The sequence below is a fragment of the Lepisosteus platostomus genome, chromosome 5 (assembly GCF_059453375.1).
Source record: "Lepisosteus platostomus isolate fLepPlt1 chromosome 5, fLepPlt1.hap1, whole genome shotgun sequence".
Classification (NCBI taxonomy): domain Eukaryota; kingdom Metazoa; phylum Chordata; class Actinopteri; order Semionotiformes; family Lepisosteidae; genus Lepisosteus; species Lepisosteus platostomus.
Window position 1 is genome coordinate 68,282,172 of NC_142615.1, and position 24,761 is coordinate 68,306,932.

Here is a 24,761-nt window from a genome sequence, read left to right on the forward strand (position 1 = left end):
TATCAGTAGTAGTATTATTATCAGTAGTTCCTCCCGGGGAGCAACGGCCTGTTTTTTCCTAGAAACAAACACAGTTCTCCGAACCCTCGGTTCAGCAGTAGCAGCGGCAGCAGTGAATCGGCGGAAATTCGCACAACCGCTGAGGGTGCCGGCCGTCCCTGCGCGTGCTGTACTCCGACGCGGTGAGTACCGGCTCGGCGCGTCTCGACTGTGTGGGTGCAGGTGTGTCTCCTGCCTGCTTTTCAATGCTCTTTTTGAAGTGTGACACTGAAACAGCCCCACTGGAGCCCAGCAGTGTGAGCCTGGCCAGTACCTGGAGGGGAGACTGCTGGGAAAACACTGAGGCTGCTGCTGGGAGAGGTGTGAGTGGGGCCAGCAGGGGGCGCTCTCACCCTGCGCTCTGTGTGGGTCCTGATGCCCCAATATAGTGACGGGGACACTGGACTGTAAACGGGCGCCGTCCTGCAGATGAGACGTCAAACCGAGGTCCTGACTCTCTGTGGTCATCAACAATCCCAGGGTATCTCTTGAGAAGATTAGGGGTTTTACACCGGCGTCCTGGTCAAATTTCCCATTGGCCCTTACCAGTCATGGCCTCCTAATAATCCCCATCTATGAATTGGCTTCATCACTCTGCTCTCCTCCCCACTGAGAGCTGGTGTGTGGGGAGAGGACTGGGGCGTCATCCAGGTGGGGCTGCACACTGGTGGTGGTAGTGGGATCCCCAGGACCTGTAAAGAGCTGCACACTGGTGGCGGTAGTGGGATCCCCAGGACCTGTAAAGAGCTATAGTAGTGTAAGGAGTTATTATTAATATCATGCAGCTCGAACCCCAGCGAGCGTGACCCCCTGACCCTGACTTCTCTCTCCCCCAGGTAAAGAAGCGCCCCCCGGCGGCCGAGCCCCGCGGCTCCGCTCAGCGGCTGCTCCTGCTGCTGTTGGCCACGCTGTGTCTCCAGATCTACGCCTCCGAGGAGCCCGGCTGCGAACCGGCACTGCCCGGTGCCAGCTGCCCCCCCGAGGGGCAGGGGCAGGTGGGGCAGGAGGGAGGGCTGGGGCTGCTGTTGCCGCCCCCACCCACACCGCTCCAGCTCCGACCTGTGACCTGTGACCAATAACCGCCCCCCTTCTGGGTGGAGTCCGACCGTGACGGGAGAGGCCCTCGAGTCCGGCCCGATACCGATACCCATACCGGCCAGCCGGACCCGAACCCGAGCTCAGACCCGTACCGCTGCCGCCCGGAGAGGGGAGTCTATTATTAGTATTATTATTGTTATCAGTAGAATTATTAGTGTTAGTAGTAGTACTATTGTTATCAGTAGTGTTATTAGTGTTGTCAGCAGTAGTAATAGTGTTATTAGTGTTAGTTGTATTAGTAGTATTATTAGTGTTATCAGCAGTAGTAATAGTGTTATTAGTGTTAGTTGTATTAGTAGTATTATTAGTGTTATCAGCAGTAGTAATAGTGTTATTAGTGTTAGTAGTATTAGTAGTATTATTAGTGGGATCCCCATGACCTGTAAAGAGCTGCACACTGGTGGCGGTAGTGGGATCCCCATGACCTGTAAAGAGCTCTGAGTGGAGTGTCCAGGAAAGAGCTATAGAAGTGTATTATTATTATTAATATCATCCAGCCCGAACCCCAGTGAGCATGACTCACTGACCTCTCTCTCTCTCCCCCAGGTGCAGAAGCGCCCCTCGGCGGCCGAGCCCCGCGGCTCCTGCTGCTGGTGGCCGCGCTGTGTCTCCAGATCTATGCCTCTGAGGAGCCCGGGTCCGAACCGGCGCTGCCGCCCGGAGAGGGGAGTCTGGGACTCGTGGGCAGAGACGCCCGTGGCGCCTTATCGCTCTGTTTGTTTATTGATTGATTTCCTGCGTGGCTTATTTATTTATCTATCTTATTGACGGAGAGACTCGTGCGTCTTATTGATGGAGAGTATTTCAGTGAGAGCGGAGGTGGTGCTACTCTTCCTTCACCGTGAGGAACTGGAACGGTTCTCCATGATTTGTCGTTGTATAATCGATCGATCGATGACAGCGAGTGAAATAATTTCACTCCCTTCTCCCACCCCCACAAAAACAACACCACCCACGCTCCCCGGCGAGAGACAGAGCCCTGGACTTCCGATTCCTGTTGCTCTCTTGTGTGGGAATGGCAGGCGAGCCCCAGGCGTGGACGTGTTTCTGCGTCGCTCAAGCAGACTCCCACGGACACGCCTGTGAGGTCGCGTGTCGTCTTTATTTTTAACCTTCTTGCGTTCATCGTGAGTGAGGGGTGGGAGAGGGGAACAAGCCGATACCCAGGGTGGGGGAGGGGGACGGGACAGTTTCTCCTCTGAAGCCGACTAAGGTCTTTGTTTGTTTCCTAAGTCTTTATTTCAACAGCAGAGATGCCCCTTTAAAAAAAAGAGATTTTATTTCAATAAAAAAGGAAATTCGACCTTAAAAGCAGGACAGGAGGGAGTATTTCGCCACAGTAACGCCCAGAGGACTAAGACTGACCGCCCCTTGGTCCGAAATCCCCAGACCCCACCGGATCGCTCTCCTTTCTCCGCCTGGCCGTGGCCTGGGGTTCCTCGTGAGGGAGGGAGCCCCCGGTCGCTGTATGCTCTGTGAACAGATGAATAAAAACGGAGAAGCAGCGGTGTGGTTTGTGTTTGTTCTGGGGAGGGATTGACGCTGCAGAAGAGCCGACTGAGAGTCTGCGTTGGAGGAGCCGGTGGAAGAGAGGAGATTGTCCTGAAACTGTACTCGTCCCCAGACAGTCACGGGCTCTGGGGGGGCGGCTCAGTCAAGGGGGAGGGGTGGAGGTCGGGGTCAATCAGCGCTCAGGCATCTGCAGTTAAGAGGGGGTCTGTACACAGAGAGGGGTAGGGGTGGGGAACAAGCTGCCCAGCCTTGTTGTTGAAGCCGATACAGATCCTGGACTCTGTGTGTGAGAGTAGGGGTGTGGATCCCAGTGTCCCGACTGCTGGCCAGTAAAATTGTGTAAAAGTTTTTTTATCATTGTTCTCGGGGGGTTTGTGGTGAAATTGTGTAAAAGCGTCTGTTTATCATTGAGGTAACATTGTGTAAAAGTGTTTTTATCATTGAGCTCGGGGGGTTTGAGGTGAAATTGTGTAAAAGTGTGTTTTTATCATTGAGCTCAGGGGGTTTGTGGTGAAATTGTGTAAAAGTGTCTTTTTATCATTGTGCTCGGGGGGTTTGTGGTGAAATTGTGTAAAAGTGTCTTTTTATCATTGAGCTTTGGGGGGTTTGTGGTGAAATTGTGTAAAAGTGTCTTTTTATTATTGTGTTCAGGTTGGTTTGTGGTAAAGTTGTGTAAAAGTGTCTATCATTGAGGTGAAATTGTGTAAATTGAGCTCCCGGTGTTTGAGGTAAAATTGTGTAAAAGTGTTTATCATTGTGCTCGGGGGTTTGTGGTGAAATTGTGTAAAAGTGTCTATCATCGTGCTCGAGGGGTTTGTGGTGAAATTGTGTAAAAGTGTCTTTTTATCATTGAGCTCGGGGGCTTTGTGTTAAAATTGTGCAAAAGTGTCTGTATCATTGAGGTAAAATTGTGTAAAATAGTTTTTATCATTGAGCTCGGGGGGTTTTTGGAGAAATTGTGTAAAAGTGTCTATCATTGAGGTAAAATTGTATTTTTATCATTGTGCTCGACGGGTTTGAGGTAAAATTGTGTTAAAGTTTCTTTATCATTGAGCTCAGGGGGTTTGTGGTGAAATTTTGTAAAAGTGTATTTTTATCATTGTGCTCGAGGGGTTTGTGGTGAAATTGTGTAAAAGAAGAGTGTTTTTATCATTGAGCTCGGGGGGTTTGAGGTGAAATTGTGAAAAAGTGTCATTGAGCCCGAGGGGGTTGTGGTAAAATTGTGTAAAAGTCTTTATCATTGAGCTCGGGGGGTTTGGGGTGAAATTGTGTAAAAGTCTTTATCATTGTGCTCGGGTGGTTTGTGATAAAGTTGTGTAAGTCTTTTTATCATTGAGGTTGGGGGGTTTGAGGTGAAATTGTGTAAAAGTGTTTTTATCATTGAGCTCGGGCTGTTTGTGGTGAAATTGTGTAAAAGTGTCATTGAGCTCGGGGGGTTTGTGGTGAAATTGTGTAAAAGTGTCTTTTTATCATTGTGCTTATGGGGTTGTGGAGATATTGTGGTTTTTGGGTGTAAAAGTCTTATTGTTCACACGTTGCTGCTGTGATGTGGCCTTTCGCCTGTAGGTGGCGCTCTCTCCAGTCATTTTTAAATGTACCAGTCCTGATGGATGACTGTACACATCCTCAGTCAAGGGGAATATCTAATTAGTTACTCTCCAAATAGCATTTTTGTATGAAACATTTAAAGAAATCGACAACCACTTTTCAAAACGCACAATAACACAGACTGGCATGTTTGACAACGAGTAAATAAGAGAAAGGCGAAACGAGAATTCACCATCCCTTTCTGCATGTTTACCGTGACCTGTCCTGATCATGAGAAGTCTCAGACGCGTCTCTTCACCAGACAGTTTAATACAGCAGTTCTACATGGGACCGGTGTGAGAGTATGTGGGTAACAGTGATGGCTCTCTCTGCTGTACTGCTGTGGCCCTCCCTCCTGATGACAGAATCGTCTCACACTTCACCTTCACAGACACAAGCTCCATGTGTTTGTGGTGAAATTGTGGGTCTGTTGGTGTAAAAGTGTATTATTGAGCTCACTGAACTGATCTCGAAGGCCACTTTAATTTCAGTTGGTGTCTGACATTTTGAGTGAAATTGTAGTTTTGTTGGTTTAAATGTGTTTGTTAAAGTCGAAGTGCGTCGCTTTGCCCTTCCGGTTCTTGCGGCAGGGCAGGCCCGCGGCTTCGATGACGCCCAGGACAGGGATGTCCTTCCCGTCCACAAACGTGACGCGGACGAGGATGTTCTCGGCGATGTCCTTCCCGAAGATGGAGAGGATGTAGGAGTATCAGTGCGAGTCATGAGTTCATAACAGGAAGAGAGTCCTCTCGGATTCACTGACTGTCCCTTCTGATCCAGGATGATCCACACTTTCTCCAGCAGTGTGATATGAAGTCAATATTCTAAAATACAGGAAACAGGGATCCTGAACACGCAGAGGAACCCAGATGTCCGCACGGCGCGAGAGTCACAGCGGACTCTAAACACAGTGAGCAGCATCACACCTCATCCATCACGAGCCCATAATCATGACGATGGTGTCAAAACAGCAGCCAGGTCCTCTTAGAAGATCAGACAGTTGTATTCAACAGTTTGTACCACCTGTGATGCTGAGACAGACACATCTGTCACTCTGGATACCTGAGACTGGGGACTCACTCTCAGGGGGAGATGAGCCTGATGAAGTTAGCAGAACCAAAGTAAGTGTTTGTACCTCCAGGAAAGGTCTTTACCTCCACACCTGTGACACCTGTGTGTTGTGTTTGTAGCTGTAGGATACCCATCACCACAAGCACACAGTGTATATAAATGAGATATAAATAAGTCTGTGCTGTTATAGACTGTAGTGAGTCCTGTCTGTAGGATACCCATCACCACATGCACGCAGTATAAACACAATTGTAGCTGATGTAACATCTAATCATGATACACTGTAGAGATCAGATTGTTGTTTCCTGAGGGAATTTTGTATGGACACCCAGCACTCCTGTACATTTAAACAGAATGCAAACAAAAAAAGATTAGACAAAAAAACACATTATTCTATTACAAAAAATAAGAAAAACATCGCACATCACTCTATTTCCCAGGTACAGTATAACACATCACAACGTACCATTTATAACACGTCACAAAATATATCCCACTCACGTGTTTATTAACATGCAGATAATATTGTATCGACATTTATTTCATTTAAGTTTGTTTGCTGATCTAATTGTTTGCTCTCAATACAATACAAAATAAACCACACATTCATCTTCAATAACTGCTACACACACACAGTTAAATCTCCGTATCGACACACCTGTCAGCTCTCCTACCGTCTTATCTCTACTATAGGAGTCCCATACAGACACACCTGTCAGCTCTCCTACCGTCTCGTCTCTACTATAGGAGTCCCGTACAGACACACCTGTCAGCTCTCCTACCGTCTCGTCTCTACTATAGGAGTCCCGTACAGACACACCTGTCAGCTCTCCTACCGTCTCGTCTCTACTATAGGAGTCCCGTACAGACACACCTGTCAGCTCTCCTACCGTCTCGTCTCTACTATAGGAGTCCCGTACAGACACACCTGTCAGCTCTCCTACCGTCTCGTCTCTACTATAGGAGTCCCGTATAGATACACCTGTCAGCTCTCCTACCGTCTCATCTCTACTATAGGAGTCCCGTACAGACACACCTGTCAGCTCCCCTACCGTCTCATCTCTACTATAGGAGTCCCGTACAGACACACCTGTCAGCTCTCCTACCGTCTCATCTCTTCTATAGGAGTCCCGTACAGACACACCTGTCAGCTCTCCTACCGTCTCATCTCTACTATAGGAGTCCCGTACAGACACACCTGTCAGCTCCCCTACCGTCTCGTCTCTACTATAGGAGTCCCGTACAGACACACCTGTCAGCTCTCCTACCGTCTCATCTCTACTATAGGAGTCCCGTACAGACACACCTGTCAGCTCCCCTACCGTCTCATCTCTACTATAGGAGTCCCGTATAGACACACCTGTCGGCTCTCCTACCGTCTCATCTCTACTATAGGAGTCCCGTACAGACACACCTGTCAGCTCTCCTACCGTCTCATCTCTACTATAGGAGTCCCGTACAGACACACCTGTCAGCTCCCCTACCGTCTCGTCTCTACTATAGGAGTCCCGTACAGACACACCTGTCAGCTCTCCTACCGTCTCATCTCTACTATAGGAGTCCCGTACAGACACACCTGTCAGCTCCCCTACCGTCTCATCTCTACTATAGGAGTCCCGTACAGACACACCTGTCAGCTCTCCTACCGTCTCATCTCTACTATAGGAGTCCCGTACAGACACACCTGTCGGCTCTCCTACCGTCTCATCTCTACTATAGGAGTCCCGTATAGACACACCTGTCAGCTCCCCTACCGTCTCATCTCTACTATAGGTGTCCCGTACAGACACACCTGTCGGCTCTCCTACCCTATTTTCTCTACTATAGGAGTCCCATACAGACACACCTGTCAGCTCTCCTACCGTCTCATCTCTACTATAGGAGTCCCGTAGAGACACACCTGTCAGCTCTCCTACCGTCTCATCTCTACTATAGGAGTCCCGTACAGACACACCTGTCAGCTCTCCTACCGTCTCATCTCTACTATAGGAGTCCCGTACAGACACACCTGTCAGCTCTCCTACCGTCTCGTCTCTACTATAGGAGTCCCGTACAGACACACCTGTCAGCTCTCCTACCGTCTCGTCTCTACTATAGGAGTCCCGTACAGACACACCTGTCAGCTCTCCTACCGTCTCATCTCTACTATAGGAGTCCCGTACAGACACACCTGTCAGCTCTCCTACCGTCTCGTCTCTACTATAGGAGTCCCGTACAGACACACCTGTCAGCTCTCCTACCGTCTCGTCTCTACTATAGGAGTCCCGTACAGACACACCTGTCAGCTCTCCTACCGTCTCGTCTCTACTATAGGAGTCCCGTACAGACACACCTGTCAGCTCTCCTACCGTCTCGTCTCTACTATAGGAGTCCCGTATAGATACACCTGTCAGCTCTCCTACCGTCTCATCTCTACTATAGGAGTCCCGTACAGACACACCTGTCAGCTCCCCTACCGTCTCATCTCTACTATAGGAGTCCCGTACAGACACACCTGTCAGCTCTCCTACCGTCTCATCTCTTCTATAGGAGTCCCGTACAGACACACCTGTCAGCTCTCCTACCGTCTCATCTCTACTATAGGAGTCCCGTACAGACACACCTGTCAGCTCCCCTACCGTCTCGTCTCTACTATAGGAGTCCCGTACAGACACACCTGTCAGCTCTCCTACCGTCTCATCTCTACTATAGGAGTCCCGTACAGACACACCTGTCAGCTCCCCTACCGTCTCATCTCTACTATAGGAGTCCCGTATAGACACACCTGTCGGCTCTCCTACCGTCTCATCTCTACTATAGGAGTCCCGTACAGACACACCTGTCAGCTCTCCTACCGTCTCATCTCTACTATAGGAGTCCCGTACAGACACACCTGTCAGCTCCCCTACCGTCTCGTCTCTACTATAGGAGTCCCGTACAGACACACCTGTCAGCTCTCCTACCGTCTCATCTCTACTATAGGAGTCCCGTACAGACACACCTGTCAGCTCCCCTACCGTCTCATCTCTACTATAGGAGTCCCGTACAGACACACCTGTCAGCTCTCCTACCGTCTCATCTCTACTATAGGAGTCCCGTACAGACACACCTGTCGGCTCTCCTACCGTCTCATCTCTACTATAGGAGTCCCGTATAGACACACCTGTCAGCTCCCCTACCGTCTCATCTCTACTATAGGTGTCCCGTACAGACACACCTGTCGGCTCTCCTACCCTATTTTCTCTACTATAGGAGTCCCATACAGACACACCTGTCAGCTCTCCTACCGTCTCATCTCTACTATAGGAGTCCCGTAGAGACACACCTGTCAGCTCTCCTACCGTCTCATCTCTACTATAGGAGTCCCGTACAGACACACCTGTCAGCTCTCCTACCGTCTCATCTCTACTATAGGAGTCCCGTACAGACACACCTGTCAGCTCTCCTACCGTCTCGTCTCTACTATAGGAGTCCCGTACAGACACACCTGTCAGCTCTCCTACCGTCTCATCTCTACTATAGGAGTCCCGTACAGACACACCTGTCAGCTCTCCTACCGTCTCATCTCTACTATAGGAGTCCCGTACAGACACACCTGTCAGCTCTCCTACCGTCTCATCTCTACTATAGGAGTCCCGTACAGACACACCTGTCAGCTCTCCTACCGTCTCATCTCTACTATAGGAGTCCCGTACAGACACACCTGTCAGCTCTCCTACCGTCTCATCTCTACTATAGGAGTCCCGTATAGACACACCTGTCAGCTCTCCTACCGTCTTATCTCTACTATAGGAGTCCCGTTCAGACACACCTGTCAGCTCTCCTACCGTCTCGTCTCTACTATAGGAGTCCCGTACGGACACACCTGTCAGCTCTCCTACCGTCTCGTCTCTACTATAGGAGTCCCGTACAGACACACCTGTCAGCTCTCCTACCGGCTCATCTCTACTATAGGAGTCCCGTACAGACACACCTGTCAGCTCTCCTACCGTCTCATCTCTACTATAGGAGTCCCGTATAGACACACCTGTCAGCTCCCCTACCGTCTCATCTCTACTATAGGAGTCCCGTATAGACACACCTGTCGGCTCTCCTACCGTCTCATCTCTACTATAGGAGTCCCGTACAGACACACCTGTCAGCTCCCCTACCGTCTCATCTCTACTATAGGTGTCCCGTACAGACACACCTGTCGGCTCTCCTACCCTATTTTCTCTACTATAGGAGTCCCATACAGACACACCTGTCAGCTCTCCTACCGTCTCATCTCTACTATAGGAGTCCCGTAGAGACACACCTGTCAGCTCTCCTACCGTCTCATCTCTACTATAGGAGTCCCGTACAGACACACCTGTCAGCTCTCCTACCGTCTCATCTCTACTATAGGAGTCCCGTACAGACACACCTGTCAGCTCTCCTACCGTCTCGTCTCTACTATAGGAGTCCCGTACAGACACACCTGTCAGCTCTCCTACCGTCTCATCTCTACTATAGGAGTCCCGTACAGACACACCTGTCAGCTCTCCTACCGTCTCATCTCTACTATAGGAGTCCCGTATAGATACACCTGTCAGCTCTCCTACCGTCTCATCTCTACTATAGGAGTCCCGTACAGACACACCTGTCAGCTCTCCTACCGTCTCATCTCTACTATAGGAGTCCCGTACAGACACACCTGTCAGCTCTCCTACCGTCTCATCTCTACTATAGGAGTCCCGTACAGACACACCTGTCAGCTCTCCTACCGTCTCATCTCTACTATAAGAGTCCCGTACAGACACACCTGTCAGCTCTCCTACCGTCTCATCTCTACTATAGGAGTCCCGTACAGACACACCTGTCAGCTCTCCTACCGTCTCATCTCTACTATAGGAGTCCCGTACAGACACACCTGTCAGCTCTCCTACCGTCTCATCTCTACTATAGGAGTCCCGTAGAGACACACCTGTCAGCTCTCCTACCGTCTCATCTCTACTATAGGAGTCCCGTACAGACACACCTGTCAGCTCTCCTACCGTCTCATCTCTACTATAGGAGTCCCGTATAGATACACCTGTCAGCTCTCCTACCGTCTCATCTCTACTATAGGAGTCCCGTACAGACACACCTGTCAGCTCTCCTACCGTCTCATCTCTACTATAGGAGTCCCGTACAGACACACCTGTCAGCTCCCCTACCGTCTCATCTCTACTATAGGAGTCCCGTATAGACACACCTGTCGGCTCTCCTACCGTCTCATCTCTACTATAGGAGTCCCGTACAGACACACCTGTCAGCTCCCCTACCGTCTCATCTCTACTATAGGTGTCCCGTACAGACACACCTGTCGGCTCTCCTACCCTATTTTCTCTACTATAGGAGTCCCATACAGACACACCTGTCAGCTCTCCTACCGTCTCATCTCTACTATAGGAGTCCCGTAGAGACACACCTGTCAGCTCTCCTACCGTCTCATCTCTACTATAGGAGTCCCGTACAGACACACCTGTCAGCTCTCCTACCGTCTCGTCTCTACTATAGGAGTCCCGTACAGACACACCTGTCAGCTCTCCTACCGTCTCGTCTCTACTATAGGAGTCCCGTACAGACACACCTGTCAGCTCTCCTACCGTCTCATCTCTACTATAGGAGTCCCGTACAGACACACCTGTCAGCTCTCCTACCGTCTCATCTCTACTATAGGAGTCCCGTACAGACACACCTGTCAGCTCTCCTACCGTCTCATCTCTACTATAGGAGTCCCGTACAGACACACCTGTCAGCTCTCCTACCGTCTCATCTCTACTATAGGAGTCCCGTACAGACACACCTGTCAGCTCTCCTACCGTCTCATCTCTACTATAGGAGTCCCGTATAGACACACCTGTCAGCTCTCCTACCGTCTCATCTCTACTATAGGAGTCCCGTACAGACACACCTGTCAGCTCTCCTACCGTCTCGTCTCTACTATAGGAGTCCCGTACGGACACACCTGTCAGCTCTCCTACCGTCTCGTCTCTACTATAGGAGTCCCGTACAGACACACCTGTCAGCTCTCCTACCGTCTCATCTCTACTATAGGAGTCCCGTACAGACACACCTGTCAGCTCTCCTACCGTCTCATCTCTACTATAGGAGTCCCATACAGACACACCTGTCAGCTCTCCTACCGTATTATCTCTACTATAGGAGACCCGTATTTATCGCTACTCTAGAAGTCCCCGCATTTATTGGAGCCTCGATCACCACCAGTACACGGCAGCCCCACAGATGAAACTCTTCAGAGTGGTCTGGGCACGTACACTCGTGGAACCCGCCCTTCCTCTCCGTGGACGTACAGGGTTTCCCTGCGAGAGCCGGGCGAGGCGGGTCCTGGACGTGCGAATCTCTCAGGCTGCGGAGGCGCCTATTCTCGCAGTATTACGGCTCTCGCTCCCAGTGGCGCCTCCAGTTCCTCCGCATTCCCGAGTCCCGGTTCCTCCGGTTCCGCTCCTTTCCAGACTGCGCTCGGACCTGCGGACCGGAGCCTGCAGTCCTGCTGGAGCGGGTCAGAGCGCCGGCCCGGCCGCACCGAAGGTGAGGAGATACTTCTGAACTCTTCTCTCTTCTCACGGTGTGTCGATTTAGCGAGAAATGTTGGATTTTCGGTCCTGAAATCGGGAAATTGCTCGCAAGTCACGCTTTCAGGATATAGGATCAGCTCCTGAAAGCTCATCGTACACCGGAGCCTGTTTAAAACATCTCCGTTTCTTTTAAACCGTTTATACATCCCCGAACAATTTCTCTCTCCTGATCCGTGTGGTCTGGAATACAGCTTTGTAGAGAAACTCTCGAAAAACAGCACGATTGACTCTTTTTACACACGGAGTTTGTTTATAAATATACTTCCTCATTTCTGCGCAGGTAAATTAACAACCCTGAAGTGAGATGGAAGATGGACATTAATATTCATCTCGTATAGCGCCTTTAAAAGAGGCTTTATCGTGCTCTGCAGAGGAAGAGTCCGCACCGAGAGGATACAGCAGATTGACACAGGATCCGTGAAATTAAAGCTCTTTTACTGAGGAAGGTTTAGAGTCTGGATGTGAAAGACCTCAGGGAAGGAGACTCTCTGAGATCCTTGGTGATGTTTTTACCTGTTTCTCTAAATCCTAAATACTACTCGTTTCTTTTAAATTGTTTTTGCACGTTTGTTCCCCAAAAGAGTATGTGTTTAATGCACATGTGAAGTATTAGGTCTTCTAAATACGGGCACATTTCAGAAAACACTGACTCAGTGCTGCAGGTTCACAGGGGAAGTGAGTTTAAAACGGAATCTTTTCGCAGTTAATCATTGTATTTAAGACACACTCGTGCGATTTGTCTCAGTTACTTTTAAAATTTCTGGATTTCCTGAGCCTTTCACCTGCAGCAGCTGATGGATTGACAGAGCCTGCCTGTTACTGGAACAACACGAGTCACATGAGAGTTTACACGTGAAAAGTATTTTCATGTTGAATGTTTCCTGAGTGAAGAGATGCGTTATGCATTTTCCTGGCGGTTTATTAAGTTTCATTTGTACTGATCCACCAGGTGGCGCCAGAGCAGAGTCTTCATCCCTCAGGTGAGCTCACCTTTACCTGAAGAGAACAGGAAGTCCTTCTCCCTCAGATCAGCAGGAAGAGAAGGAGAGAGATGGCGTCTGAGAGCTCAGCGCTCAGCCCTGGTGAGTTTTCTCTTGTTCTGCCTGTCAGAGTGTCGGTAAGGGAGTCACTGAGGGTCTCTTCTCTGTCACAGAGCACAGCAGCAGCTGGAGAAGTGTCTTCCTGTCTGCTGAGAGTGTGTTCTCTCTGTCAGACACACAGGGTCTGGTTTACTTTCACTTTCTCTTGTCAGTTATCAGAGATCGTTAGTGTAAACTCAAGCTGTTTGGAATGTACTAAATATTTTAATAAAGTGTTTATTTAAGGTAAAATGATTGATGTTAAACCTGACTGTATGCTGATGGTATTGGATTCACACTGTTAGTATTCATGATGCTCAGACACGCTCAGATATGAACATTTCTTGTTTGTTGCTCAGAGGCCCTGTTTATTGTACAGCTGATAATACCAGAGAGGAATCAGTACAGATGAACAACAGAGGAATTTATTTGGCCCGTAATTAGTAGTGATTCCAGGTTCTCGTGCAGCTGTTTCTCCTGTCCTGACTGGGCAGCTTGTTCCCCTCTCCCACCCCCCTCTGTGTACAGTAGAGCCTCCCACTCCTGATTTTAAGTCTAAGTGTTGCTTTGAGTTTCAGTGTTAATTCTGAGGAACTCTGTTTCTGTGTTAATTCTGAGGAACTCTGAGGTGTCAATATCTAACTGGTCTTTAATGATGACTGACTGTCACTGAGGATGTTGATTATTTTGTATATATTTATGGTTCGCTATCTTCACCCTGTCAGTGTGGGACACTCCCTTCAGACTAAAGAGACTCAGTTCCTCCAGCTTGTCAGTTTCACTGTTTTTAAACTAACATCATGCTAGTTCTCTTCAGTGTGGATCACAATAGATAGTTTCTAAGCGGTTTGAAACTATACAACACATTTCCCAGCCAGGTGGCTGAGTCCCAAACATTTCTTTGTGAAATGTGACATTTTAGACTCACTGCTGAAGGATCAGGACAGACTGAATTATTTTACAGTTTTTACGTGTATTTTTAAAATAAGGTGGAATAATAATAATAATAAACTTTATTTTATATAGCGCCTTTAAAGGTGGCTTCTCAATGCGCTTTACAGGATGACAATAACAATAAAGAAGAATACACAAGATAAAACACAATTACAGTACACAGAGGAGACTTTGGAAGGTGGTACTAAGAAGAGCAGAGGGGTGAAGAATGGAACCAGTTCAGTAAAGGCTTTTCTGAAGAAGAGAGTTTGGAGTCTGGATCTGAAGGAGTTTAGAGAAGGTGACTCTCTGATATCCTTGGGGAGAGAGTTCCAGAGCTTGGGGGCAGAACAGGAGAAGGCCCTGTCACCCAAAGAGTGTAGAGGGGCTTGGGGGACAGTAAGGAGAGCAGAATTAGCAGAGCGAAGGTTGTGAGGTGGAGAGTAGGGTGATAATAGTTCAGACAGGTACTGAGGTGCCAAGCCATGCGGAGCCTTACAGGTGAGCGTGAGGATTTTAAAGTCCACACAGAATTTAACTGGATGCCAGTGCAGGGACTCCAGGATAGGAGTGATGTGGTCGCTTGCACCAGACCTCGTCAGGATTCTGGCTGCTGAGGTTTGGACAGACTGCCGTTTGTTCAGAGTAGATTTTGATACCCCAGCGAGTAGAGCATTACAGTAGTCAATTCGGGAGAAGACGGATGTAATTATTTATCATGTACATTACAATATTACAATAACACACCGTGTACGGCACCGGTCACAAGTTTGAGCACGCCCCCTTGAGTCCTGGGTTGTTCTTGGCCATCTGTGCGTGTCGCTGGCCTACCAGGGAGACCTGCTGCAAAGAAGGGTCGAATGTTAAGCCAGAATCAAATATAACTCCAAGGTTTTTCAATTTTGATTGAATAAAGAGTCTATTGTACCAATACAATTACATAAGTTCACTTTCTGGTTCAACTATATAACACAGAGATTTCCCAGCCAGGTGGCTGAGTCCCAAACATGTCTTTATGAAATGTGACATTTTAGACTCACTACTGAAGAATCAGGATGGACTGAATGATTTTACAGTTTTTACATGTATTTTTAAAATAAGGAGGTATAAAGGTTCATTCTGAACACAGGAGTCCCATATGTGTCTGAACTGCCACTGGACACTCAGAGTGTTAGTGGGACTCTACAGGGCTCTCCAGAAGTATTGGCACCCTTGGTAAAGATGAGCAAGGAAGACATTGGAAAAATGTCTGTGTTGTTTATCAGATGAAAGAACATCTGACCTTTCAGTGAGGTTAATTATTCTAAGAAACAAAATCCTGATGAAAAATAAACATGTACTATTGAGAGAACAGTTAAAAATACATATATTTTATATAAATTGTAAGAATACAGAATAACAATGTTGTAAGAATAGTGTCTGATTAACTAACATTAACAGAACATTTTTGTATACCACAGAGAATACACAGAAAAATAATCTCAATAATCTGTGATTTTCCTCTCTCACAGGGCAGGGACAATAGAAAAGATATAGAAAAGTTTTTATTGTGAATTTTAAATGGGATGAGTGGTGAACATATCTGTGATGAGAACTTTATCATGTAAATAATCTGTGATCTTTCTCTCTGACAGGGGAGGGACAGGCTGATGCCCATGAGGCACCACAGCGTCTCTCAGAGATCAGGATCGTGCTGCTGGGCCAGAGATGGTCTGGGAAGAGCTCAGCAGGAAACACCATCCTGGGCAGAGAGGAGTTTGACACTGAGGGAGAAACTAAGGAGTGTGAGAAGAGACAGGGTGAAGTAGCTGGGAGGAAGATCACTGTGGTCGACACTCAAGGCTGGGGTTCCTCTTTTATAAGGGCTGATCCAAAGTGTGTCAGAGAGGAGGTTGTGCGCAGTGTGTCTCTGTGTCCCCCAGGACCCCACACTCTCCTCCTGGTGATTAATCTGAACTCAGACACAGACTGGAGATCAGTGAAGGAACATCTGGAGCTTCTCAGTGAGAGAGTCTGGAGACACACAATAGTGCTGTTCACCTGGGGGGACAGACTGAGAGAAACAACCATTGAGCAGCACATTGAGACAGGAGGGAAGGAGCTCCAGTGGCTGGTGGAGAAGTGTGGGAACAGGTATCATGTTCTCAACAACAAGAACAGGGGCAGCACTCAGGTCACAGAGCTGCTGGAGAAGATAGAGGACATGGTGGCAGGAAACTATGGGCAGTACTTCACCACTAACATCAAAGAAATAAACACTGAACTAGAGAAATATATCAGACAGAGGGAGGAGCAGAGACAGAGAGACACAGAGGAGTTGAGACAGAGGTTGGAGGAGGAGTGGAGCAGGAGAGAAGAGGAGCTGAAGGAGAAGATGAGAAAGACACTGAAGGAAGAGGAGCTGGAGAAAGAGACAGAGGAGCCCAGACTGCCTGTCAAGAGGAGGAACAGTAAAGACATCATCCCTCCTGCCAGTGAGTGTGATTGGTGCTGTATTACTGAGTCACTCATTTTACTGGTCATCAGACTGAGAGATTCAACCATCTTGTGTCCTGTTAGGAATTAAAATCATACAGTGCTCCGCTCTGTACTGCGTTACTAACACAGTGGCACACAGATCTGTGTCTGTTTAAATCCTCTGTGCTGTAATTTAACTGTTTTCTCTCAGGGAAATGAGATTTAATCCATCACACAGCAGCTCAGTCTCTGTAATCTGTTCCTCAAGACTGTCGGACCAACACTCAATCAATCAAGGTTTATTGATCGATGCACGAACAGTACAGCACACAGCGGTGTTGTCAGCATTGAAATCTGCGAGCTCGTTAAAGGCTCGTTAAGAGGAATAGAAGAGTTGGAGGACAGGAATTTATAGGGGTTAACATTGGGATACAGTAGATTACACAATTGCAATTCACAGATTGTGTGGAACTAACACAAGTATAGGAGGTATTTAGGTGTCCTGACAGTAGTAGGGTACAGGGTAGGAGGTATTGAGGTGTCTTGACAGTAGTAAGGTACAGGGAAGGAGGTATTTAGTGCTCTTTGTAGGTGTCCTGAGAATGCCAGTGCCCCCTGTCAGTTCAAGGAGGTAACTGCAGGTGTCTGCTGTGGTTGGCTGTTCAGCAGTCTTACTGCCTGGGGGAAGAAGCTGTTCTGACACCTGGTGGTCTTGGTCTGATACTTCAGTACCGTTTTCCAGATGGTAGTAGAGAGAGCAAGTTGTGTTTAGGGTGACTGGGGTCCCTGAGGATGGACCTGGCCTTCTTGAGGCATCTAACACTGTAGATATCCTCTGTGTTCAGTAGCGCAGCCGGTAGTGTTCTGAGCCAGTGTCACCACCCTCTGGAGGACCCTGAGCTCGTGGGCGGAGCAGTTACCACACCAGGCAGTGGTGCAGCCGGTTAGGATGCTCTCAGTGGTGCAGCTGTAGAAGCTGGTCAGAATGTGTGAAGGCAGGCTGAACTTCTTCAGTCTGGGGAGAGAGAACAGGCGCTGTCTTGTCTACGGGGTTGGTGTGGTGGGTCCAGGTCAGGTCGCCTGTGATGTTGACACCTAGGAATTTGACAATCTGGACCACTGCGGACCCACTGATGTGAATGGGTGCTTGGTCTGTTCCTGTGGTCCACCATCAGCTCCTTAGTTCTGCTGGTGTTCAGAGAGAGGTTGCTGTCCTGACACCATGCTGTCAGGGTTTCTACCTCCTCCCTGTAGGTGGACTCATCACCGTTCGTGATCGAGCTGATGATCGTTGTATCGTCTGCAAACATGATGATGGAGTTTGTGTTGTTCCTGGAGACGCAGTCGTGGGTGAACAGGGAGCAGAGGAGAGGGCTGAATTTGCAGCACTGGGGAACGCCGATGTTCAGAGTCAGTACTTGTGACACTTAAACAGCCCCACTGGAGCCCAGCAGGGGTGAGCCTGGCCAGTACCTGGAGGGGAGACTCCTGGGAAAACACTGAGGCTGCTGCTGGGAGAGGTGTGAGTGGGGCCAGCAGGGGGCGCTCTCACCCTGCGGTCTGTGTGGGTCCTGATGCCCCAGTAGAGTGACGGCGACACTGGACTGTAAACAGGCGCCGTCCTGCGGATGAGACGTCAAACCGAGGTCCTGACTCTCTGTGGTCATTAACAATCCCAGGGTGTCTCTCGAGATGAGTAGGGGTGTCACCCTGGTGTCCTGGCCAAATTACCCCCCTGGTCTTTACCCATCATGGCCTCCTAATAACCCCCCTCTCTGAACTGGCTTCATCCCTCTGCTCTCCTCCCCACTGAGAGCTGGTGTGTGGGGAGAGGACTGGAGCTTCATCCAGGTGGGGCTGCACACTGGTGGCGGTAGTGGGATCCCCATGACCTGTAAAGCGCTTTGAGTGGAGTGTCCAGAAAAGCAGTATAGAAGTGTAAGCAATTATTATTATTATTATTATTATTATTATTATTATTATTATGACTTTTAAGTTACGTTTGTCAAGAAATTACTTGAGGAAATTGTACTCCTTTTACCTGTGGAGAGGTTGGTCTCTCATGCGTAACCTCCCTGATGCTCCTCTATCCTCCTGTTGCAGTGAGTGAAGTCGAACCCAGACTCCAGCCCCGCCCCTCTGAGCTGAGACTGGTGCTGCTGGGCAGGACTGGTGCTGGGAAGAGCGCAGCAGGAAACACCATCCTGGGCTCAGAGGAGTTTCCCTCTGAAGCCAGCAGCTCCGCGGTCACTCAGGAGAGCCGGAAGAGGACAGGACAAGTGTCCGGGAGACGGGTGACTGTGGTGGACACTCCAGACTGGCTCCACGCCGGACTGTCTGAGGGGGACAGGAGACGGGATGTGGGGCTTTGTGTTAACCTGTCTGCCCCGGGACCCCACGCCTTCCTCCTGGTGACCCCGCTGGGCCGATCCTCAGGGGAGGAGAGGAGGACACTGGAGACAGTCCTGGAGATATTCGGGGAGAGGGCCCTGGGACACACCATGGTCCTGTTCACCCACGCTGATGATCTGACCAGCAGGACGCTGGAGGAGTTTGTGCACACAGGCAGTAGGGAGCTCCAGTGGCTCCTGGAGAAGAGTGGGAACAGGTATCACGCCCTCAACAACAAGGACAGGGGCAGCACTCAGGTCACAGAGCTGCTGGAGAAGATAGAGGAGCTGGTAGCAGGAAACAAGGGCAGCTACTACAGCACTGAGACGTACCAGGAGGCAGAGTCCCAGATCAGACAGAGGCAACTGCAGATCCTGAGGGAGAGAGAGGAGAGGAAACAGAGGGAGGAGGAGAGACTGAGGGAGAAGCACCAGAAGGAGCTGCAGAACCACCTCCGCAGGATGGAGGAGGAGATCCAGACACGAGAGGAGAAGATCAGAGCGCTGGAGGAGAAGATAGCAGAGCTGGAGGAGAGGCTGAGGGAGGAGAGGGATGAGGGGAGGAGGAGAGAGCTGGAGGAGGAGCTGAGGAGAGAGAGAGGGGAGAGAGAGAGGCTGCAGAGAGAGATGGAGAAGGTGAGAGAGGAGCAGGAGAGGGAGAGGAGAGAGAGAGAGGAGACACACAGAAGGGAGATGGAGGAGCTCAGGCAGCACTATGAGGAAAAGGCCAGAGAGGAGGCAGAGAGACACGGAGAGACTCTCCAGCAGGTCAGTGTGTCGACAACACAGTTCACTCCAGCAGGACAGGAGCACAGGAGCTGCAGGAGGGAGATCGAGGAGCTGAGAGAGACAGTAGAGAGATACAGAGAGACAATAGAGAGACAAAACACAGTGATAGACAGACTCACTGTGTGGCATCAGAGACACACAGGAGATACAGGAGAGTGATTGAGGACCGCAAGCAGCACATCGAGAAGAAGGTCACAGAAGATGACTGAGACAAGAGCGCACACAGCCCGCAGACACACAAGAGCGCACACAGCCCGCAGACACAGAAGGACTTTTCTCCAGACAGCACCCCTATAATTTTGGGGTGTGCTTTCTTTCCTGTTCTCTCTGTATTGGGGCTGCCTTAAACAGCACCCCAGTTCTTTATTAAAGTCTAAATTATTAGTCTAATCAAAAAACCTTGGAGTGATATGCGATTCTGGCTTAACATTCGACCCACATGTGCAGCATATCGTCAAAACGTTTTTTTCACCTTAGAAATATCGCTAGACTACCCCTATGCTACCACTAACTGTGGCTGAAAAGCTGATCAACACATTTGTATTCTCTCAAATTGACTACTGTAATGCTCTACTCGCTGGGGTATCAAAATCTACTCTGAACAAACTGCAGTCTGTCCAAACCTCAGCAGCCAGAATCCTGACGAGGTCTGGTGCAAGTGTTCACATTACTCCTATCCTGGAGTCCTTGCACTGGCTTCTGGTCCAATTCCGCGTAGACTTTAAAATCCTCATGCTCACCTGTAAGGCTCTGCATGGCTTGGCACCTCAGTACCTGTCTGAACTATTATCGCCCTACTCTCCACCTCACAACCTTCGGGCTGCTAATTCTCCTCTCCTTACTGTCCCCCAAGCCCCTCTACACTCTTTGGGTGACAGGGCCTTCTCCTGTTCTGCCCCCAAGCTCTGGAACTCTTTGCCCAAGGATATCAGAGAGTCACCTTCTCTAAACTCCTTGTTGTTTTATCTTGTGTATAATAGTTTTATTGTTGTTGTCATTCTGTAAAGCCCTTTGGGAAGCCACCTTAAAAGGTGCTCTATAAAATAAAGTTTATTATTATTTTTATTACTTGTGATTTTGTGTGTTTGACTGATGGGCAAAGATCCCAGACAGAGACTGGATCCCTGGATCTCTTGAGATCCACCAGCAGGATCAGGACCAGAGGGTCACTCTATCTGAACCTCTTTCCAAGGCTAAAGAATTAACTGGGATACTGTTGTAGGGTTACACGTTATAGGACTCCCGTCTCCTGTGGAGACACCTGTGGGGTCGTGTCAGGGCAGAAGTCCCACATTGTAAACCAGTGTAAACTGGGACTGGGACCAACCCGGATCAAGACCAGACCTGAGAGCTTCAGGACTCTCTCCCACTGGTGTCCTTTTCTCTCTCTCTGTCCTGTGTCCTAACAAACCCCACTAATCCCCCGTGTGGGAAAGAGGACCCGCTCGTCCCTCCTGTCCTGTCCCGGTGTCGCCGTCACTGGGACTGGAGCAGCCGGAGAGGAGACGCACTTCCAGAACTTTCCTTCCCGCTCGGCTCTTCCCCTCCTGAGGAAAGAGCATCTTCCCACACAAACAGCCCGTTTCTCTCGGAGACGCCCGCAGCACAGGGGGCCTTTTCCCAGGACACCAGGACTCCCCTCGTCTGCGGAAACACCCGGGAAGAGCCTCCCAGCCCACAGGAGGGGAGTCCCAGTCCTTCCCGGGATTTCCAGGACAGGAGCGGCTCCTCAGCTGGGAATAAAACCGCCCCGAGAGGAGCTCGAGCGCTCGGGCTCGGAGCGTCGCTTAGCAACCGGCGCCGCAGCGGCACCCGGAGGACGAGCCGGAAGCGGGTTTTGGCGCCAGTTCTGCTCTTTGATGATCGGCTCAGGAGAAGAAAGTCGATAGAAAAACATAAAAGTCCATTTCGCTCCCTCCTCTGTGGAAGCCGTGTCCGCCAGGGAGTGGAAAGAAAAAAAAACGCGCCGCGGTTTCTCGCCGTTTCGGCTTTAGATCTCGAAATTATGACTTTTCTGACTCGGAATTGCGAGATATAAAGTCCCAATGACCAGAAATAAAGTCGTGATTCTGAGATTGTAAGTCGCCGCTGCGAGATATAAAGTCCCAATGACCAGAAATAAAGTCGTGATTCTGAGATTGTAAATCGCCGTTGCGGGATATAAAGTCCCAATGACCAGAAATAAAGTCGTGATTCTGAGATTGTAAGTCGCCGTTACGAGTTATAAAGTCCCAATGACCAGAAATAAAGTCGTGTTTCTGAGATTGTAAGTCATGTGTGTGTATATTCTGTGGTTGATAAAGAATAAAGCCTGGTTCGTTTATCGCGTCTCCACTGGTCCTTTGTCCTGAGAAGAACCTGTAAATGCTACAATATATTCTGTTACACACACACATATACAATGTCAGAATTATATCCAAAAATAATTTATAACATTTATATATATATATACACAAAGAATACCAAAATACAAACATGATCAAAATAAAACGTTAATTTAAAATGAGTTTTTCTTCACATGGGACACTAAGGGCAGGTTTTCAGTGAGTCGGATCTCTTACGAGGAGGAGATCAGTGTTTCAGTGGAGAGTCCTCACTCTGTGTCCAGGAAGTATCCGGTCTTCCTCTCCTGCTGGGAAAGACTGTGTGGATCAGTGACTGACCTGCGGCAGTGTCTCTGTGTCTCTCTGTCACTCCGATAACACTGCCTGAGCTCCTCCTCTCCCTCTCCTGCTCCTGTCTCAGTGTCTTCAGCTCTCTCTCAGCTCCTCGATCTCCTGTCTGTTCCTCTCTCCTGTCTGTGGGCTGTGTGTGTCTGCTCATTGTGTCTGCGGGCTGTGTGTGTCTGTGGACTGTGTGTGTTCTCGTGTGTCTGTGTGGGCCGTGTGCGCTCTCGTGTGTCTGCGGGCTGCGTGCGCTCTCGTGTGTCTGCGGGCTGTGTGTCCTATGGTGTGTCTGCGGGCTGTGTGTGCTCTCGTGTGTCTGCGGGCTGTGTGCGCTCTCGTGTGTCTGCGGGCTGTGTGCGCTCTCGTGTGTCTGCGGGCTGTGTGTGCTCTTGTGTGTCTGCGGGCTGTGGGTGCCCTTGTGTGTCTGCGGGCTGTGGGTGCCCTTGTGTGTCTGCGGGCTGTGTGTGCCCTTGTGTGTCTGCGGGCTGTGTGTGCTCTTGTGTGTCTGTGGGCTGTGTGTGCTCTCGTGTGTCTGCGGGCTGTGGGTGCCCTTGTGTGTCTGCGGGCTGTGGGTGCCCTTGTGTGTCTGCGCAGGCTGTGTGTGCTCTTGAGTGTCTGCGCAGGCTGTGTGTGTCTGAGGGCTGTGTGTGTCTGCTCATTGTGTCTGTGGGCTGTGTGTGTTCTCTATGTGTCTGAGGGTTATGTATTCTTGAGTGCCTTCAGGTTGTGTGTGAGACTACGTTGTGACTACTGTGTGTGCTCTTGTGTGTCTGGGGGCTGTGTGTGGTCTTGTGTGTCTGCGCAGGCTGTGTGTGCTCTTGTGTGTCTGAGTGTTATGTATTCTTGAGTGCCTTAAGGTTGTGTGTGACTACGTTGTGACTACTGTGTGTTCTCTTGTGTGTCTGCGGGCATGTCTGCGGGCTGTGTGTGCTCTTGTGTGTCTGCGGGCTATGTGCGCTCTTGTGTGTGAGTCTTTGCTGCTCTGGTTTCTCCTCCCAGTAAAGCTCCTATCTGAGCTCCTACTGCAGCTCCTATCACTGTTCCTGCTGCTGCTCCTGTTGGGCCCCTCAGGGCTCCTGCTAGGGCCCCTATTGCTGCCCCCAGTCCGGCTCCCAGCGGCACCAGTCTCAGCTCAGAGGGGGGGGTCTGGAGTCCGGGTTCGACTGCAGGGTCTCCTTCACTCACTGCAACAGGAGGAGAGACAGGAAGGGAGGTCACAAGTGACACATTTACTACTCCCTACCAAACAAGCTAGAGATCAACGATGATGAATCTCATTTCTTTATCCAGCTGATTTCTGAAAGATATACAATTTCAACAGTACAGAAGAGCTGTCTGTACAAGACACCCACCACTCTGGGTAAAACAGACCTTCATGTGCTCAGTCCTTAAACGTACAACTGTACAACTCAGGAACACCACCAAACGTGTTAGGATATAAACTTGACCTATTCCTCATTCTTGGTAGAAGTTGTGTTTCTCCTCCGTATAGACAGGGGCTTCTGTAACAGCTCACAGTGGGACTCTGCAGTCCATTGGTGGGACTGAAACACAGTAAAGTTTGACACCAACACCTGCTGCAGCACAACCTCTAACGAAAGAACATCATGTCTGTAAAATCACAGAACTTCAACACTGTTCTCCTGGTACGGCATCCTCACACTTGCTGTCCTCCAACATGACTGAACCAGCTGTCCTCCTGGTGTAACAGGATCGGACCTGAACCTCTGGACCAGCTGTCCTTCTGGTCTAACAAGACCCGACCTGAACCTCTGGACCGGCTGTCCTCCTGGTCTAAGAAGACTGGACCTGAACCACAGCTATAAGTAAAATTAGTCATTTTTGATTTGTACAAAATTAAAATAAATGTGATATTTATTTTGATGTGTATTATTGAAATGTGATTTTCAGATCAAAGGGTTAAATTTGAGCAAAAGCACAGAACTGCAGCATCTGTCTGTGGAAATGATTTTCTAGACACGATTAGTCATGTTACAACAGTGTCTTCTGTTGTGTTCAACCCCCAGTGTCAGGTGAGCAGAGTTAATCGGGAAAATGGCTGACAGGCGACTCTAGTTGCTCAGGTGTTTCTGTTGTACTAACTGTGAAAACGAGAGCTGTCAGACTGCAGCCTTGGTTCCAGTCTTGAGTGTCTGGGTCTGGCTGTCAAGTCAGGATCCTGTGACAGAAGAGCAATCAGCTGTGAAGATCAGAGCCCATCAAAGTCCAGGTGGCACTGTAACCGCTGGAGAGAGACCGGGCACCACAATATCAACAACACGTCATGTCTTGAAAAAGACGCGACTGGAGGAGTCAGCCATGGGAAATCAGCAGTGGTTCAAGACAGATGAGAAAACTCCTGAGAGCAGTGAGGAAACTGAGATAGCCATCAGACTGCAGACACCCTCCACAGGTCTGAGGTGAAAACACCTCCATCCAATACGCCAGAGACCTAGAGAGGAGACCTACAGGGGCAACAGTGCAAGATGCACAACTCTCATGGGCTGTTGTCAGGGAGAAGAAGTGGAAACTCCTGAGCGTTTAAGCCCCTTTGAGCTG

General features: G+C 49.4%; 3 protein-coding genes across 10 annotated transcripts in view; 2 read left to right on the forward strand and 1 right to left on the reverse strand.

Moving 5' to 3' along the window:
* Window positions 1-24,761, reverse strand: part of LOC148671873 (uncharacterized) — a 641,462-nt gene that overhangs the window by 229,105 nt on the left and 387,596 nt on the right. The gene's annotated exons all lie outside the window — the stretch shown is intronic.
* LOC148671881 (GTPase IMAP family member 8-like) overlaps window positions 1-24,761 on the forward strand; it is a 423,522-nt gene that overhangs the window by 30,991 nt on the left and 367,770 nt on the right.
* On the forward strand, window positions 11,572-21,859 carry LOC148671885 (GTPase IMAP family member 8-like). 3 transcript variants are annotated; one of them, XM_088632767.1, is made up of 5 exons: window positions 11,572-11,841; window positions 12,169-12,388; window positions 12,838-12,970; window positions 15,535-16,374; window positions 18,461-21,859. In XM_088632767.1, exons 3-5 carry the CDS (start codon window positions 12,940-12,942, stop codon window positions 19,693-19,695), a joined length of 2,106 nt encoding a protein of 701 aa, XP_088488893.1. In that variant the 5' UTR covers window positions 11,572-11,841; window positions 12,169-12,388; window positions 12,838-12,939; the 3' UTR covers window positions 19,696-21,859. The 3 variants fall into 3 exon arrangements, with proteins under 3 accessions (XP_088488893.1, XP_088488895.1, XP_088488894.1); XM_088632768.1 differs by having other exon boundaries at window positions 11,766-11,841; window positions 12,260-12,388; XM_088632769.1 differs by lacking the exon at window positions 12,169-12,388 and having other exon boundaries at window positions 11,755-11,841.

What these genes read in the sequence shown, in the direction of transcription:
- LOC148671885 (XM_088632767.1), top strand. Translation starts at nt 12,940, where the DNA reads ATGGCGTCTGAGAGCTCAGCGCTCAGCCCTG. An exon ending in GAGCTCAGCGCTCAGCCCTG is followed by an intron (nt 12,971 to 15,534) that starts GTGAGTTTTCTC and finishes TCTCTCTGACAG; the next exon opens with GGGAGGGACAGGCTGATGCC. An exon ending in AGACATCATCCCTCCTGCCA is followed by an intron (nt 16,375 to 18,460) that starts GTGAGTGTGATT and finishes CTCCTGTTGCAG; the next exon opens with TGAGTGAAGTCGAACCCAGA.